This window comes from Clytia hemisphaerica, unplaced genomic scaffold (assembly GCF_902728285.1).
Source record: "Clytia hemisphaerica strain Z4C2 unplaced genomic scaffold, Clytia hemisphaerica genome assembly, whole genome shotgun sequence".
In the NCBI taxonomy this organism is placed as follows: domain Eukaryota; kingdom Metazoa; phylum Cnidaria; class Hydrozoa; order Leptothecata; family Clytiidae; genus Clytia; species Clytia hemisphaerica.
Window position 1 is genome coordinate 304332 of NW_027103486.1, and position 15596 is coordinate 319927.

General features: G+C 32.4%; 1 protein-coding gene across 5 annotated transcripts in view; it reads left to right on the forward strand.

Annotated features, from left to right (window-relative positions):
- Positions 1 to 15596, forward strand: part of LOC136798627 (uncharacterized) — a 91250-nt gene that overhangs the window by 14535 nt on the left and 61119 nt on the right. The window contains exon 1 of one of the 5 annotated variants that reach the window (XM_067055266.1): positions 3120 to 3585. The exons of 2 other annotated variants lie outside the window; for them this stretch is intronic. In XM_067055266.1, coding sequence (XP_066911367.1) covers positions 3584 to 3585 — 2 coding nt within the window. In that variant the 5' untranslated portion in view covers positions 3120 to 3583. Of the gene's footprint in view, positions 1 to 3119; positions 3586 to 8240; positions 8574 to 15596 lie in introns of those variants that run through there. 2 more of the 5 variants (XM_067055264.1, XM_067055263.1) reach the window with 2 other exon arrangements.

Consider the following 15596-nt stretch of genomic DNA (forward strand, 5'->3'; position numbering starts at 1 on the left):
CATAGCACTATTTTTAAAGATTTCAACGATTTCACAAGTCGTGGTCAGCAAGGTTGCAAGTAAGGGGCATCCTATAGGACCCATCTGGGACCCATCCTTTTGCCAAAGACTGTCTACCGCCCCTTTTGTCTAAAAAGCTTTCATTTCATCTGATGGTTTAAAACAGAACATATTATAGGTACTTTTATGTGTACACCCTCTCTGTTTCAGTAGATCACGGTCTAATGTTTTTCTATTTGGTACCTAAAAATTTTCAGCCATGATATATTGATTCCATCCTTTCCGCCATCCGCCAATAAATTTTTGGGAAAACGTCAACTTCTTACTCACTATATTTGGCCATTTGGACGTTATCAAGTTTTAAAGTTTGTATCACTACTCGAGTGTATTTTTAGCTACAGTTGAGTCTCTATTACTCGAAGACGCACGGGAAACACAGATTTGCTCGAATTATGGTAGTTTTGAGTTATAGAGTAAGATTTATAAGGCATTGTTAACTGAGGGGAAAATCTTGTTCGAGTTACAGGGGTTTGAATTAAAAGAGACTCAACTGTATACTCTTGTCTCCCGAATAGACGGTCCGAATAAGCAGCGGGGTAGGAAAATTTTCTAAATTCTAATAAGCGGGGGGTTGGTGGTAATTTAAAGACAGAATTTTTTTTAACTGATATCAATTTCAACAACAAAAAAGAAAATTTAGCAAATGAACACGTAAAATAAGAACCAATACTAACAAAAAGGAAAATTTTAACAAGTTTAAGGTCTATCTACACTGTATCAAAATATTGAATTATAAGAATTCAATTAGCGCGGGGGGGGGCGGTCTTTATAAGAGCGGGGGGATGGATTTTTTTTGCCTTAACAATTAGCGGGGGGCGACGTCTATTCGGGAGACAAGAATATGATATAAATGAAAAGCTTCAAAAACTTGTTTCATCGCATTGGGAATTGAAAATCTATCGATTGATCGAAACTTTCTTGATCAAATGGTTTAATGTACTTCTAAAAAATCTCCTCCGCTTTTTCCGGAAACACATTGTATTGCTCTAGAATTCTGAATTAGTCAGCTTTGGGAAAAGGGGCACTTAGGCAAAATTGGGTTCGGGTACATGCCGATGGCCAGGGCTCCTTTTTGAGGCTCTTAAGATAGGGTTTTTTTTAATTTTTTAAGTTCCAATTTTTACTAATTTCAAGATTTTTTAGGCATTTTTCGTCTATTTCTTATTAATTTTGCCACGTTTCGAGGTAAAAATGGAAAAAAAGTTCGATTTTTCATTCTGACAGGGTTTCAAATTTACCAAACATCCATATTTGATAAGGTCCACTTTTCAAACTGCAGTGGTGCGCACGTCCCCGTCGGCCGTCTAGGCCAGTGTCAACCTCGGGTAGCCTCCACCCTCCCAGGGGATACATAAATCAAAACAAAAAACTTTCTTGATCAAAAGGAACTATTAAACGTGCTATCACTCACATAACTGTCCTTGATTCATGGAATTGATAAATCAAAAAACCTCTAAAATCCGTTAAATCTCTAAATAAAAAGTCATAATAGCGGAACAAACATGGCGGCAAAAGGGTCTGAATATCATGGAAAGGAAACAAACAAAGGTGTTTTTTGGTTGGCAAAACAAAATAATCCAGACAAAGTATAATGTCACAAAAATCCTCAAAAAATCATTAAATTGTTATGGCAATTGTGTTTTCCGTTTTCTAGATTTAGAGCAAAATCAAGAAACTTATAACATAAACCTATTGTTTGTTAAATATTTTGTGTTTTTAGACTAAATCTCCAATAAAGTCAACAATATGTAAACAGTGCTTTGTCCCATTTACCGTTTACTTTATTATTTGATTAATGATTTCTGAGCAAACTACTTATGATAAAAAATCTCCATGGTATAAAGTCTGTTGACTAGGACCCAATCCTTTTTTATTAGTATAAACAATATATTGTCATCTTGGAATCAAAATGGCGTCACAGCGGTACCCAAGAATTTGGTAAGACATTTAATTACTTTTGAAAATTTTCTCTCTCATTCTCTACCTAACTGTAAAACCTCATAAATATTCGAAGATATAGTTTAGACGGTTTTCTATGTAAATTGTAGATCAGATAAAAAAAAGACTGGACACTAACCTTTTTTTTTTGACGGCAAACGAAAGATTGTTGACATGATGGCATTCTTTTATAACGAGCCACGAGTCTGCTTGGTTCGTCTTTCTTTCTCTATATCTTTACATCTCAATCTTTCAAACAATTTTCTTCCTTTCCGCCAATCTTTCAAGCCAAAAAGTTTCTCTTGTTTGCAAAACTCTAATCATTGCCATGTCTTTCTGATTTATAAAAAAATCAAATCATAATCAATGAAGCATTATATTTATAGTTTAAAAAGTTGACAATCTTGCTTTGCTGGAGCGTAAATTGTATCCAAAAATTATTTGTAGCAAATGTTCCACATATGCAGGTCTATTTCTTAGTTATGTCACAGCGTTTCAGACGTACAACTGTGCTTCCTGAAGTGAGAATAGGTCAAGGTCTGACTTGAGATCTAAAGAATTTGCGGTTTCACTTTTAGAGGGTTGCCATTTTATGATTCTAAGTTGTTTACGTCTTTTTTAAGTCTTTCTCGTACTGTTTGTCTCTCGTCGAAATCATTCCACTTTCCAAATCTAAAACATTCAGTTTCAATTTCTACCAAAACTCTTCGTATTATTCTCGAAACTTTGCTTAAGCTTTCAAATTGTTGTATTTTTTTTGAATCCGCATCTCATACATATCATCAGTTTGTTTACATTTGATAGAGCGCCATCATGTCAAAAACGTTGTCAAAATAAATTAAGAAACCTCCGACAAATTTATTTTTACTTTCCATACCAGTCAGTCACCACAGACAACTTGAATTTTCCTGGTTTTAGAAACTACTTGTAGATCTTCTCAAACTCTCTGTGAAACCATAAAACCATGGTGAAAGCGTGAAAGTAGTGTCACGGTGGTCTTCATTATTATTATATACGATATGGATCCACCCAAAAAAAATTAATTTGTAACTGAAAACACGAACGTGCGTCATCATTTCAAGAATTTCACTTGATGTGTTTTATTTTGATCACAAAACGAAATAAAACGGCCATCTCTATCGAAAGGTTGTGACCGTTTTGGGAATATAACCAATTTTCCTTGCTAATTACAGGCCTATTAGCAATGGCGTTTTGATTGATAGATTTTTTTCTTTTATGATTTTACTCGTAGCTCTTGATTGTTTTGTATGTTTCGCTGAAAGAAATAGTAAAAATTCTGGAGAAATTTTGTGAAAGAAAAGGTGTGATTGGCCGGAATTCAACATTTTTGCACATTATTCTCGTTTGTAAACTTGTTCGTTTTGTGTTATGTTTTTTCACGTGTTGTGTGTGTGTGCAGAGTGGTAGAAAACACAGTTTTTGTGTGGCTTAGTTGTTAGAGAATGGATGCTTTATGGGTCAAAATTTTGATTTTAGTTGCATAAAATTTTGTTGGATTTTTTTTGTGTTGCGACACGGAATGTCAGAAATTATTTTGTCAAATTTTCATGGACTCGTTAGATAAATGTAAGTATTATTATTTTAATTCAAAACAAAGTTTTTATACAAGATTTTGATATAAAAATTTCAAGAAATTTATCCAGCTCGGCTAACAAATTTTTTATTATGGTGCTCTTGTCATACAAATATTTGTCAGAGCAGAACAGTAGAAAAAACAAGATTCTATTGAATGCTTCAGGTTTTATTTTGGTGGATTTATTCAAATTTTATTTGATTCATTGACAGAGATTATAATTTACATGTTTTTGAGATATTGCGAGCTTTAAAATTGAAACTTTGCTGATTTTTTTCTTATCTAGACGAGGAAAGCCTATTATTCAAGATTACTTAAAACCCTGCGTTAGATTGAAAAACTCAAAGTTTTTTTGTTGACCCAAAAAATTCAATTTTATTAACTCCACGAAAAACTGCATAGGTAAAATGCTAAATATTAGGCCAAAAAAGACTACTCATGTCGCTCAGGTACTCGAATACACTTTTTTTGAAATACATGAAGCCTTCGGATTGCCCTAACTAAAAATGTTTCTAAAGTGTTTTTATTTTCAGCATTTTTTATTATTTTTGTCTAAGTTTCTTAGAATTTTCTTAAATTTTTGGGTCACAAAAGTCATTTTAAAAGAAAATTACTGTCCTTGAATTTGATGAAGAATGTCTGTGTATTTTTGAAGAACAATATCTGTGTGCTTTCTTTCGAAGAAAAATGTCAATGATTTTTTAATAATATCTGTAAAGGAAAACGTTTCTGCCTTGTTTTAAAGGACATGGGCTTGTGCATATTTTTAAGGACGAATGAACGAATAAAAATATTATTTCGGAGGGAGGTGTCATTTTTGACGGTAAAATATGCCGCTAAACTTTCAAAGTCTGTATTTTTCTTCTGAAGGAAATGTCTAGGTACTATTGTAGGTAAAGCGCGAAGCATTTTCGAAAAAAATGCCGGTATGTTGTTGAAGAAGAATGTCAGTTCATGTTTTGAAGGGCATGTTCCCTGTATGCCTATTTTGAAGGCAAATTACTATGTATTTTTTCACTTTCACTCGAAGAAAGATGTATATTATTAGTTACAAGTCTTCTCGTGGTGGGATACAGGCCCATACAGGATATACAGGGTCAGTAAAAACCGTATTGGTGGCGAGGCTTGCCGATCCCTGATCACTACAAATTTATACATACTTTGAAGAAAATTTTCTGTGTATTTTAAAAGGAAAATGTATATGTTGACGAAAGATCTCTTTTTGAAAGACAATTTCTGTGTTTCTTTGAGCGAAATGTGTATGCGTTTTGAAAAGTAAATTATGTCGATGATTTTTCAAGAATACCATTGTAAATTTCAAGGAAAACCCTCATGTCTTATTTATAAAGGACATAGCTATGCATATTTGGAAGGTTGATGTGTATTTTCGAAGGCACATACCATGTTTGAAAGACTAATGCATGTTTAATGTTATATGCTGATAAATTTTCGAGGTATAATGTCTATGTTTTTTCGAAGGAAAACATCTATGCATTTTTGAAGGAAAATATTTATAAAATCCTAAACACAAACTTTTAATGCTTATAATATACATGTTTTGCGGTAAAATGCCGATGAATTTTGGAAGAAAAATTTCTACATTGTCAAGGAATATAGACGATAAGAAAGAAGATCGTTGGATTGAATTTCTTCACATATATTCTTTTTTGAGACCATGCAGTATCGAGGCTTTCCTCCCTCTTGGTTCTCTTCAAAGCTTGACTCCAGAGGAGTCATCCACAAGATTCCCCAGGGAATTTCCCTTCTGTCCACTTCTTCTTTCAGTCTACCCCACAATTAGTTTAATGGCGTGAGATGCTAGGCAATTCGGTCTGCCTGGCCAGGGTGCAGTATGCAGTGCTGACGAGTCATAATAAGGATAAAATGCATATGTTGCTACCCAAATCTCCTGAAAAAAATAGTTGAACAGAATTTCTTCACATATACATTGTTGGGTTCAAAGCTAATATCATTGAATTTTCAAAGAATGTACTTTTAAAGGAAAACGTCTGTGTATTTTTGTATTTTTGTAACATTTCCATATAATTTTCGAAGGAAACTGTTACGGATTTTCGAAAGAATAAATTGTTCGAATCTAGGGTATCAATTACTTCAGTGACTACCAAAGATAAATCATCACTCATAGATCCTGTAACAAAAAATTCCTGCACATTGTTAATTCGAGTGGAAATGTTTTCGCTTTATAGTCTAAGTTATTACTACCTACGTGCGCACTGCGCACGTACTCACATATCGGTATCAATCCGTTAACAAAATTAAACGATGACGTCATTTTCATCCAATGAGATTTCAAATATCTAATTCAATCTTCCAATCAAGTTACATATATCTTATTTCAATCCTTAACCATCATGTACGGAATTTAAAACCTAAGACATTGGCTCGATTAATCACTTTTTGGCGTGTCCCTTTATTTATCACTGATTTAATCATTATAAACCTTTAAGTCCGAACTTTGTTCCAGCACATCGTACACATTACTACTTCGTCGGATTTTGACTTATCACAAATAGAGCTATTTGGGGAAGGGAAAATGAAAAAGGGTGCTGAATGAAATTTTAAAAAGGTCTCATTTTACTCCCTTTATATCTTATTGAATATAATTTTTGTTCGTGATACACCAAAAAAGAAAGACACGCATGAATTTGATAGATAAAAGAATTCAAACTTAATTCATTTGGTTTTGACAGTTTCCTATGGATGAGTTCATCGCGTGCCCTCTTGATCTACCAATTAAATCGCCTCTCTACGGGACTTTTCCTTGTCAAAAGATGTTCAAATATTATTTATAGGTTTTTGCCGTTTGATTTGGTACGTCGGTGATTCTTAATTTGAAACCGTTTTTATCTGATTTCACTTTATATAAGCACAATTCGACGTAAGTTGTTCGAGATTTGGCGTTTGCGACTACTATGCTTTTACAATTTTTTATAAAGAACAATTTAAAAATAATGCTGAGCCTGAAATTACTCAATTTCAAGTAATTTAGGGATCAAAGTTGTAAAAATTGGGTATAACGCCTAAAATACATCGATTACATCATATAAACAAGAACATGATGAGAACAATTTGAGGCTCAAAGCGACAAAAAATTAAGAACAGCTGAGTCTCAGCAAAACTATACTGGTTCTTATAAATAAAAAAGTGTAGTTTATTTTCGAGTTACTGGAGCTTGAATTATTATCTGGCGTTAAGTCAGACGTCTGACGATTTTGCTCGATTGAATACAATCGAACAATATCAAATGTTCTAAATCAGCCCCTGTATTCTTTTTTTATAAGAACCAGTAAGTTTTTAATGAGGCTTGACTGTTCTTATTTTTTTGGTAATTTGAGCCTCAAATTGTTCTTATCCTGTTCTTATCTACAGGGTGAAATTGCTCTTAGATTGTTCTTATTTTTAGGCAATTTTGAACCTCATTGTACTTATAAAATAAAAAGAGTGTTTTTACGAAGTTTTAATCGTTGGTGTGGTCAGGGCGTGGTCATGATTTTCAATAGTTAAACCAAGACCATTTGTTGCAATTTGTAATAGAGAAAATGAACAGTTGAAAAATTCCCGTTATTTCAGTACATTTCGGTCAAAAAATAATCATTTTGAGCATTTTTTCTTGCAAGTTTCTTGTGTCATTCGTATCTGGATTAACAAGATTTTTTATAAGCATAGTTTACAAAGGTGATAATTTTCTACTTTAATCTTTCTACTTTTCAGTGAGAGAAAGGGCTTATAAAAAGGGGCTCGGTATATTGCGTAATAGTAATAAGAGCTTGTTTAATAACTTTCAATAGATAATTTTTGTGCTCGTGCATTGATCAAGAGAGAAAAACAAAGGAAATCCTATGGCGTATAAAAAAAGTGAACCCAATTCTCTACAAACATGTAAAAAGATAAAATTACATGAAAAATTTTATTTATGAGGAATAGTAGAGAGTGAGAAAAAAAAACTACCCGGATGTACATGAAAATACTTGGTTTTGATTGGTTTAAAAGCATGTTTTACATGACTATACTATTCATGGAATCCAATGTAATAGAATCAAATAATGTATTATTTACACGGCCCATCCAAACGGACATTGTTCGTTCCCCTTCTATTGGTAAAGAAAAGATATATGGAATTAATACATTATTTTAACTGTATTCTTTTTATTGTTATGTACAAACTCTCTCTCTATTCAAAAATTTTTTTCGGGAGTTCGGGGTTTTACACATTTTTTTTCTATATATTTTTGTACTGTAAAACAATACAAAATATACTGTTGTAAAACACAGTGTTTGTACTTGATCTATCACTCATAATAAAGAGTAATATTGAAATAACTGAAATGCTTTTATAATACTGTATACACGCATGGGTTCTATACCACGTTAGATACCATTCTAGAGCCAATGTACCAGACTCATACAGATTAAGTGTGATCAAATTGATTTGTTGATAAAATTTCCAAATAATTTTTGTTATGCGTATATTTTGCTCAATATCCCTTGTTTTTTTACCATACTGGAATTGCTTTAACAGATACATAATTTTTAACAAAAGCCTTACCAGAAAAGATTAGGGACTACTTATTTTTGGAAGAACGGAAGAAAATCGAAGAATATATTATTTTTTTTCACAAAACAAATGAAGAAAAACACAAAATAACAAAAAGAAAAAAAAGTTCTTGGCTCAGTCAAGAATATCGTTACTGGGGAAAAAAAACAAAGAGGACTAAAAAAATGTTAGAAACGTTTACTACAATTTTGGAGTGTAATAATTACAAAAACAGTGGTTCACACCTTTTTATAATAAAGATGCAGCGATGAGTCGGTATTCTTGGCATTTTAATTGTTGATTTGTTTGTTTGTTTGTTCATTGGTGTTTATTGCTTTGTTTTCACTTCTTGGAGATTGATTCTATTCGTTATAAACCATCAATGAAGGTTTTAGTGGAAATGTTTTTGGGAGATGAAGCAAGATGGTACGTATTTTTGGAGTTTTAAGGTACAATTTTGGGCAAAAATTACCTATCAACGAATTTTACATAATCATTATAAAAAATCACATATTTGAGTAATTATCAACGTAAAGCCTTACTCAGAGTTTTTATTCCATTTTGTCCGAATTTCTATGGAAAATTTTGGGAAGTTTTCTCAAGAAAGATGGGTACGTTTTCCAATGTCTATTTGTTTTAAGAAGTCATGTACCAATTCCTTTTTTTTGCTTTTTTTATTTCTGACATAATTTTGAAAAATGAAGATGAAAAATGAAGGAGAAAAAACGAAATTTGTTTCCACTTTGCTTGTGAGCTTTATTTATCATACCTGTTAAAAAAAAAGTACCCAAAAGGGAACCCATCGGAGGTTGACATTAAGCAAAAATCAAAGGTGGTTCCATTTTGGAACCTTTATGAAGTTTTGCTATCTTTACCTAGAAGCCACGGGGCGAGGGATATTAATATTTCACACCTTAAACTCCTGTTTAGTTTCCAAATGGCAGCCTTCATTGAAGTTGAATAGTGTTTGGCAGAAAGATTCAAATTTGTTTTTTGGTTTCGCTGCATTAGTATTTGAACCAAAAATGTCAATTAATAAGAAAAAATACCCGCTCTGGAAACATAAGCAAAAAATTCATCATAAATATTGCCCAAACTCCAGGTTGAATTCTTTTTCATCGAGAAATGGTATACTAATGTTTGTTCGGACTGAAAAATTGAGAATACATTTAACCAAAAGACTTTTCGCGAAAGTTCATGTGATAGCCTTGTCTTCTTCCATCTTCTTTCTTTCATATCCTCTGTTTTTTTCCTTCTTCTGTTTTCTTCTTACATTCAAAATCGCGAAAGTTTATGCTCGTGAAAAATTCTCTAAAGAAATGGAAATATATCAACGTTTATAATCATAAATAAATTGAGTATTTTTAAACATTAGTACATGTATGTACATGTATTAGGTATACCATATGCACATTTTAAGAATTATCAGAGATTCATTCTATTTTGTTTCCATGATTAGTAAAGTTTATCGCAAATAGCAATTGACGTTAATTTTTCTTTTATTTTTCTTCGAAAATATTAGGAATTAACATTTTACATCCGGGGGGGGGGGCACTCACTACCCTTGCCAACCAACGGGGGTGTCCCGCTGAAGTTTGAAAAATGGACCCTACGTGGGACTCGTTTTTTTTAAGCGACCCTGAATGGGACTGAAATTCTAAAATTTTCTCAAACTTTCCCATATTTTTTCAAAATTTCTTCAAAAAGGTACCCTATGAGAGGCTGATTTTTCTATATTGGTGCTTTTGTAACCTGGAAGTCATGGAGGTGAAAAAAGGGAACCCTGACCAGTGGCACATCCCGTACCTCTTTTTGCCCAATCATCCCCTCTCCCCCCGAGGGTACATTATAGCTCAATCTTACCTTCCAAGTAGTTTCAGAAATTATTCTAGAAAACATTGTTCCAATTTTAAGCACAATTTATATTGGAATCTATCTTTCCTAGAATCATTGATTGCGAAGCTTTTTATTAATTTACAGACTGGGTTGGATGTCGAGCTTTCAAATGAATTTGAAATTTTTAAGAAAAAAAAATGGATAAATGTTCTTTTCCATTGCGAAACTTTATCACATATATTATTTGGCAAAATGACAAGTTACTTACACTATTTGCTACTCACTCTTATAAAGTAAATATATTTCACTTTTGCAATTTCAATGACACGATTTCAATTTTCTTCTTCATTTTCAAAACATAACAATCTGTGTTTATCATGCTCTTGGAAATAAGTAAACTTTCTCATCGATGGTAAGAGTTTATAAGAACGTAAACATTTCTGTAATTATTTTTCAATACAATGTCCTTATAATTGATATTTGATTATGGGCGTATTGAGAAAATTCGTTGTTTGCAACTCACTGTGTGCAGGGGTGTGTAATTTAAACAAATAAGCAAAAGATACATGAGTCAATATAGTAAACTGGAATTCTATTTAAAAATTTGAAAATTTTGAATTTTTTTTATAAATTTGCGTTAATAACACAGATTCATAGTTGGTCAAAGTTTGGAATTGTTTGGAATCAGTACTAAAACTAATTCATAAGTAACTAAAAACAATCTGACATAGTCAACTCTTTTATACACGGCCAAGGAAAGGTATTTTGGAAAGGTATTTTTAAGTGGCGAAAACAGAATAGTTTATAATTCATTCTCATAAAATTTAGTGTTATTACTGTTTGTCCATTTTGATTTTTTATAATACGGGAGCTACTAATTTTAGCGAATTAAATCTTCCCCTAATCTTTGTCTAAGGAACTTAATTTTAGGCATAAAGAAACCAAATGACCTTGACACTTATAAAAATTGAATATAAAAATGCGTCACTCGCTAAGATAAATTCTGGCAAAAATTATAATTGCTCAGATTTGTTTCTTTAAATTATAAGGTTGTACTAATTTTCTAAGAAACCATGTTTTTCTGTGAAAAAATTTACAGGGTACCAGTTTGTCCACTATGCGTTTATTATAAGAATTTTTAGTTTGCCCTGTTTTGATATGGACTTTAATTATAAACTGTTGTAGCTATTTATCTTACCACTGCACCCTTTGTTTTTTCTATTAAAATCCATGTATATGGCTTACGTACCAGGCTAAAAAAATTCCAAAAAGTACCATGTTTTTCTTTTTCCTTTTTACTGATAATCATTCATTATGCAACCTTTTTGAATAAGATTTTTATCTTGCTGGGGAACCATAAAATACTGTTTCACATCGTACAAAAACTGAGGGGAAACAGTTTTTTCTTTTTGAATTAATTTCATGGTTTATGGGGCCTTTAGGTTTTCCCATTCAATTTTCAACAAAGGAATTACAGGCCTGTGAAAAATTATATAGTATGCAGGTGATTTTTTTTACTTTGCTTACTGGAACCTCTTGGTTTGAACCAGAGATTAACGTCATTCAAAATCAGGTAGCATGCAAGTCAATCAATGGTCCAAGTCCCCTCAAAATTTAAGACTAAAAGTGTAACTCTATGCTCCTTTTTTGGACTTGGACACTTTTGAGTTGTCCCACCCTTTTCTGTCAAAGTAAAGCTTGGTTAAAAATTAGTTATGACATCATTTTCAGGGCTTTACTAAAAGCTTACATAAGATTAATAAGTTGTAACATGTATTTAATGTCAATTTTTATGTTAGCTTTTGTTCTGTAAAATGTTAAGAATTTTTATGATTCTAGGGTAATTGCTGATGGTAAAAGGCCTGAGTAAAGGCTTATTGGTAATTATTTTTGTTATTATTATTATTCTGGAAATTTTCTCATTTTCTGTTCCAACAGTGATTTGAAGAAAAAACATGGGACCACTACTGTTTGGATTCACGCCTGCTAATTATCAGTTACTAAAAAAAATGACAGCGTTTATAAATTCTCAAAACAACTGGAATTATATTGAAATTCATTTTACGAGCCATAAGACTCCTTTGGGTTACAAAATATTGTTAGAAGGACCCAGGCTAGATTTAGTTCTAGAAGGGCGTTGTACTGTAGAGAGTTGATGAAATTTCCAAGAAAAGAAAGCAGCTTATTTGGTTATGTGAAAGTGATTTAAAGTTATTTTAAATGACATGTTATAACCAAAATTTAATTAATTGGCTTCAATTTTTATTTAGGGTAGTGTAAGTCGTACCCAGTTCCTTTTTTTTTGTGCTTTATTACACAGGAAAAAATTCAAAAGAATTCAACGTGATATTCACGTTGAGAAATTGTAATCAAAATGAAAAAGGCTGAAATAATTCAATAAAATTGTTTCACCTCGAATCTACTCAAGAAATATTTGTAGCTTTTTTGATTACATAGCGGGATTTTTTCACCCGCAACCAATAGACAGGCTCAAAAAAATCTACCAAGCATTGCGTGTACCAAGGTTTAAAATAGTTACACAATTTATCTTCCGGTAAAAAAAGGACTTAAAATTTGAAACAACGAGAAGTAGGCTAATTCGATTTAAACATGTATTTTTTTCTTTACATACCAAATTTATGAAATGGTTCTTAAATTGCTCGTGTTACCGTAAAAAGGGGAAGAGCTCGTCAAAATTCGATATGCTTTTATACAAAAAACTATATTTTTATGAAAATGCTCGAAATCTTGATTGAGGATTGACACACTGGCAGTTGTGCAACAGATTTTTAAAGAAGCCTTCAAAGGAGATTTTATTTTTCTGATCACAAATTAAGTTTTTAGAGGATTTTTTTGTCTTTGTCAAAGGTGTCAAATCAAAAACTACTATAATTTTATCGATTTTTGAATGGAGTAAAATTTTCAATCGCTTTGCTCTTTGAAATCAAGGAACTTGAATTAAAATTGCTTGATCAGCATTTTCTAAATAATTAGCATTGCGATTGGCGCCAATTGATGGTTGTTATGTATTTATTTTGCATGAACCCTCAAAATACCTGGGGTGCATCAAAATATAGCGTATAAAAATAGAAAAAGCTTGAAATAAAGCCTAAAAGGGGTTGTTTAGCCAGGGTTACATTGTTTTAAAGAAAGAAAGGAACTTTCATTCATTTGAGGCCTCTCCTGTTGTTTTTTGCAATTGATGTAAGATGTCACTTTTGCGATTAGTTGATGTTCAAGTTTTTTATAAGAACATCCAATATTTTTTGAAGCCTTCTTATTTTCATCATCTTGAGATAATTTTTGTGTATTTCCTTAGGAATTTGGATGATTCCGAGTCCTCAAGACCCTGTGTTCTCTATCCACGCATAACCCGCGCATAACTAACAACATCATGAAATACCTCAGATTCATTGATGACATGACAACTTGTTCTTATTATTTTGACTATCGAAGCATTGTGTTCTTATATAGTTTGTTCTTATACAAAACGTGTAATTTAAATTTTTACTGCAATAAATTCTTAAAGTCATCAGTGTTTGCGTGCATACTTTGTTATAAAAATAAGATAAGCAAATTTTCTCGAAATTTAATACGAAATTCCTTCATGAAAAAATTTTCCCTGAACTAGGGCAGTGGGATCGGCGGAGACATTTGGTCTCTCAATTTCTTCTCATTTTGTAGTGATGACGGGCACTTAATCTTGTATTCAACGAATGTACCGTGAGCATCACAGTTTAGCTTTCTCTGAAATATTACCTGTGGCGACGGACTATAAGAATTTTATCGCGCATGTCTCAATCACATTATCATTCATATTCGTAGATGGTGATGACATCCTCGTGTCAAACTTGAGCAGGTTATATCAGTACATAATATAGTTTTTTATAATTCTTCTGGGGTTCTTCATCAGTATTTATTGACTCCAAAGTGTGTAACAGCAATTACTCAGTCATTGATAAAAGATTTCCAATTCTTTAACGTTACTTTAATTAAATCCTAATTATAAAAAAATCTGCTTGTTATATTATTTTGAAATGTCTCTCTTTCTACCTTTTTTATTCGCAACTTGATTGGTACGGCCTATATCCAAGATCCTGGATGATTGCCGTGGTTATTTTGTTCTCGCTGAGTGGGCGTTGAATAGAATTGGGATCTGTTGTCACAGCGTGAAGTTCATACACGTTTTTTTATAAGAACAAACTGTATAAGAACATAAAGCTTCGATGGCTAAAATGTTAAGAACAAGTTAAGAACATTTTAAGGCTTTGCGGACTCTAAAACAGCCAATTTCTTAGGAAAATAGGTAAAATGGTCAGAATTGGTAAATGCTGGTAAATGACTTCAAGAATTTTGGATGTTCTTATAAAAAAAAAACGTGTACGCTGTGATACTCACGGTATGAATAATGGTTAGGGACAAAAATCGCAACCAATGTGATATCAATCAAACACTTTTTTAGGTTTTGTTAACCTGAGATCAGATTGTGATTGTTTTCTGCTCAACACGCTGAAGCTCTAAAGGGATGGGTGAAAACAAAACAATTTGACGAATATGCTAATCTCGAATTTGTAAGGACCCTGATCGTCTAATAGGACTGGGAATGACAACAAAGTTGTGTGATTGTATTAAAAAATAGGGCACCGTATCAGGAAAATTTAGTTTTTAACTTTCCGGCGCACAACAAGATTCTGTTGTAGAATTTTCCGCAGAAAATCCGAGGACTATTTACCTCTGATGGTTGTTTTTCAAGCGCCTTTAGAGGTTTACCGTTCGCGCAAGAAAATTCTGACTAGCTGGTATCAGGTTAGGTTTTGTTTGATAAACATCAGAAAACAAGAGATGGCATCTGCAAATTAAAAAAAGCGATTATTAGTGTTCCGTGATGATAATATTTTTCGTGATTTTTTCATGGATTCGGTATCTAAGATATAAAGTAATTTGAGCGTTTGTTTAATTAATACTAGTTCGAAAAACATGAGTTCTTTCTGTAAAGGTATTATTTCAACCGCGCATCCATGACATCATTGCTAAATTTTATTAGAAAAATAATATGTTCTAAAAGCAAACCATTCGGAAGAGTTTTCAATAACTTTACGAACTTTGTTAAAACTGCTTTAAAATCAATTAATCCTGAGACGTCTTCGACGTAGCTTTTGAAAACGGGCATTGTAACACTGCCTTACTTTTATATCATGTTATTCTACTTCATCCTATATTGACAACAGCGTCAATATGACTTATCTGGATATCATTTTTTTCCACTGCCTTCAAGACCGTTTGTTAGAAAAATTGATTTTTTCTAGCGGAAATTCAACATTATTTTATTTTCGAAATTCATTCAAAAATAAATTTGATCAAGCCTAAAATCCTCTTTACTTCATATTTCTCAAAACCTACGTATTACTTAGTCAGCGCCAGCAAGCTGTCAATGACCAGAATAGCTTGGCTGCCCTGAGATAAGGATGGAAGTAATATTTGTCCTTCCCACATGATAATAAAATTTGCAGGAAATAATAACGAACATATTATCAAGTGGTTGTAACCCCGGGAGCCATAGGAATGATTCACCACGGGATTATCCCCCTTTAAAATCTCTACCATGTCTCCTCA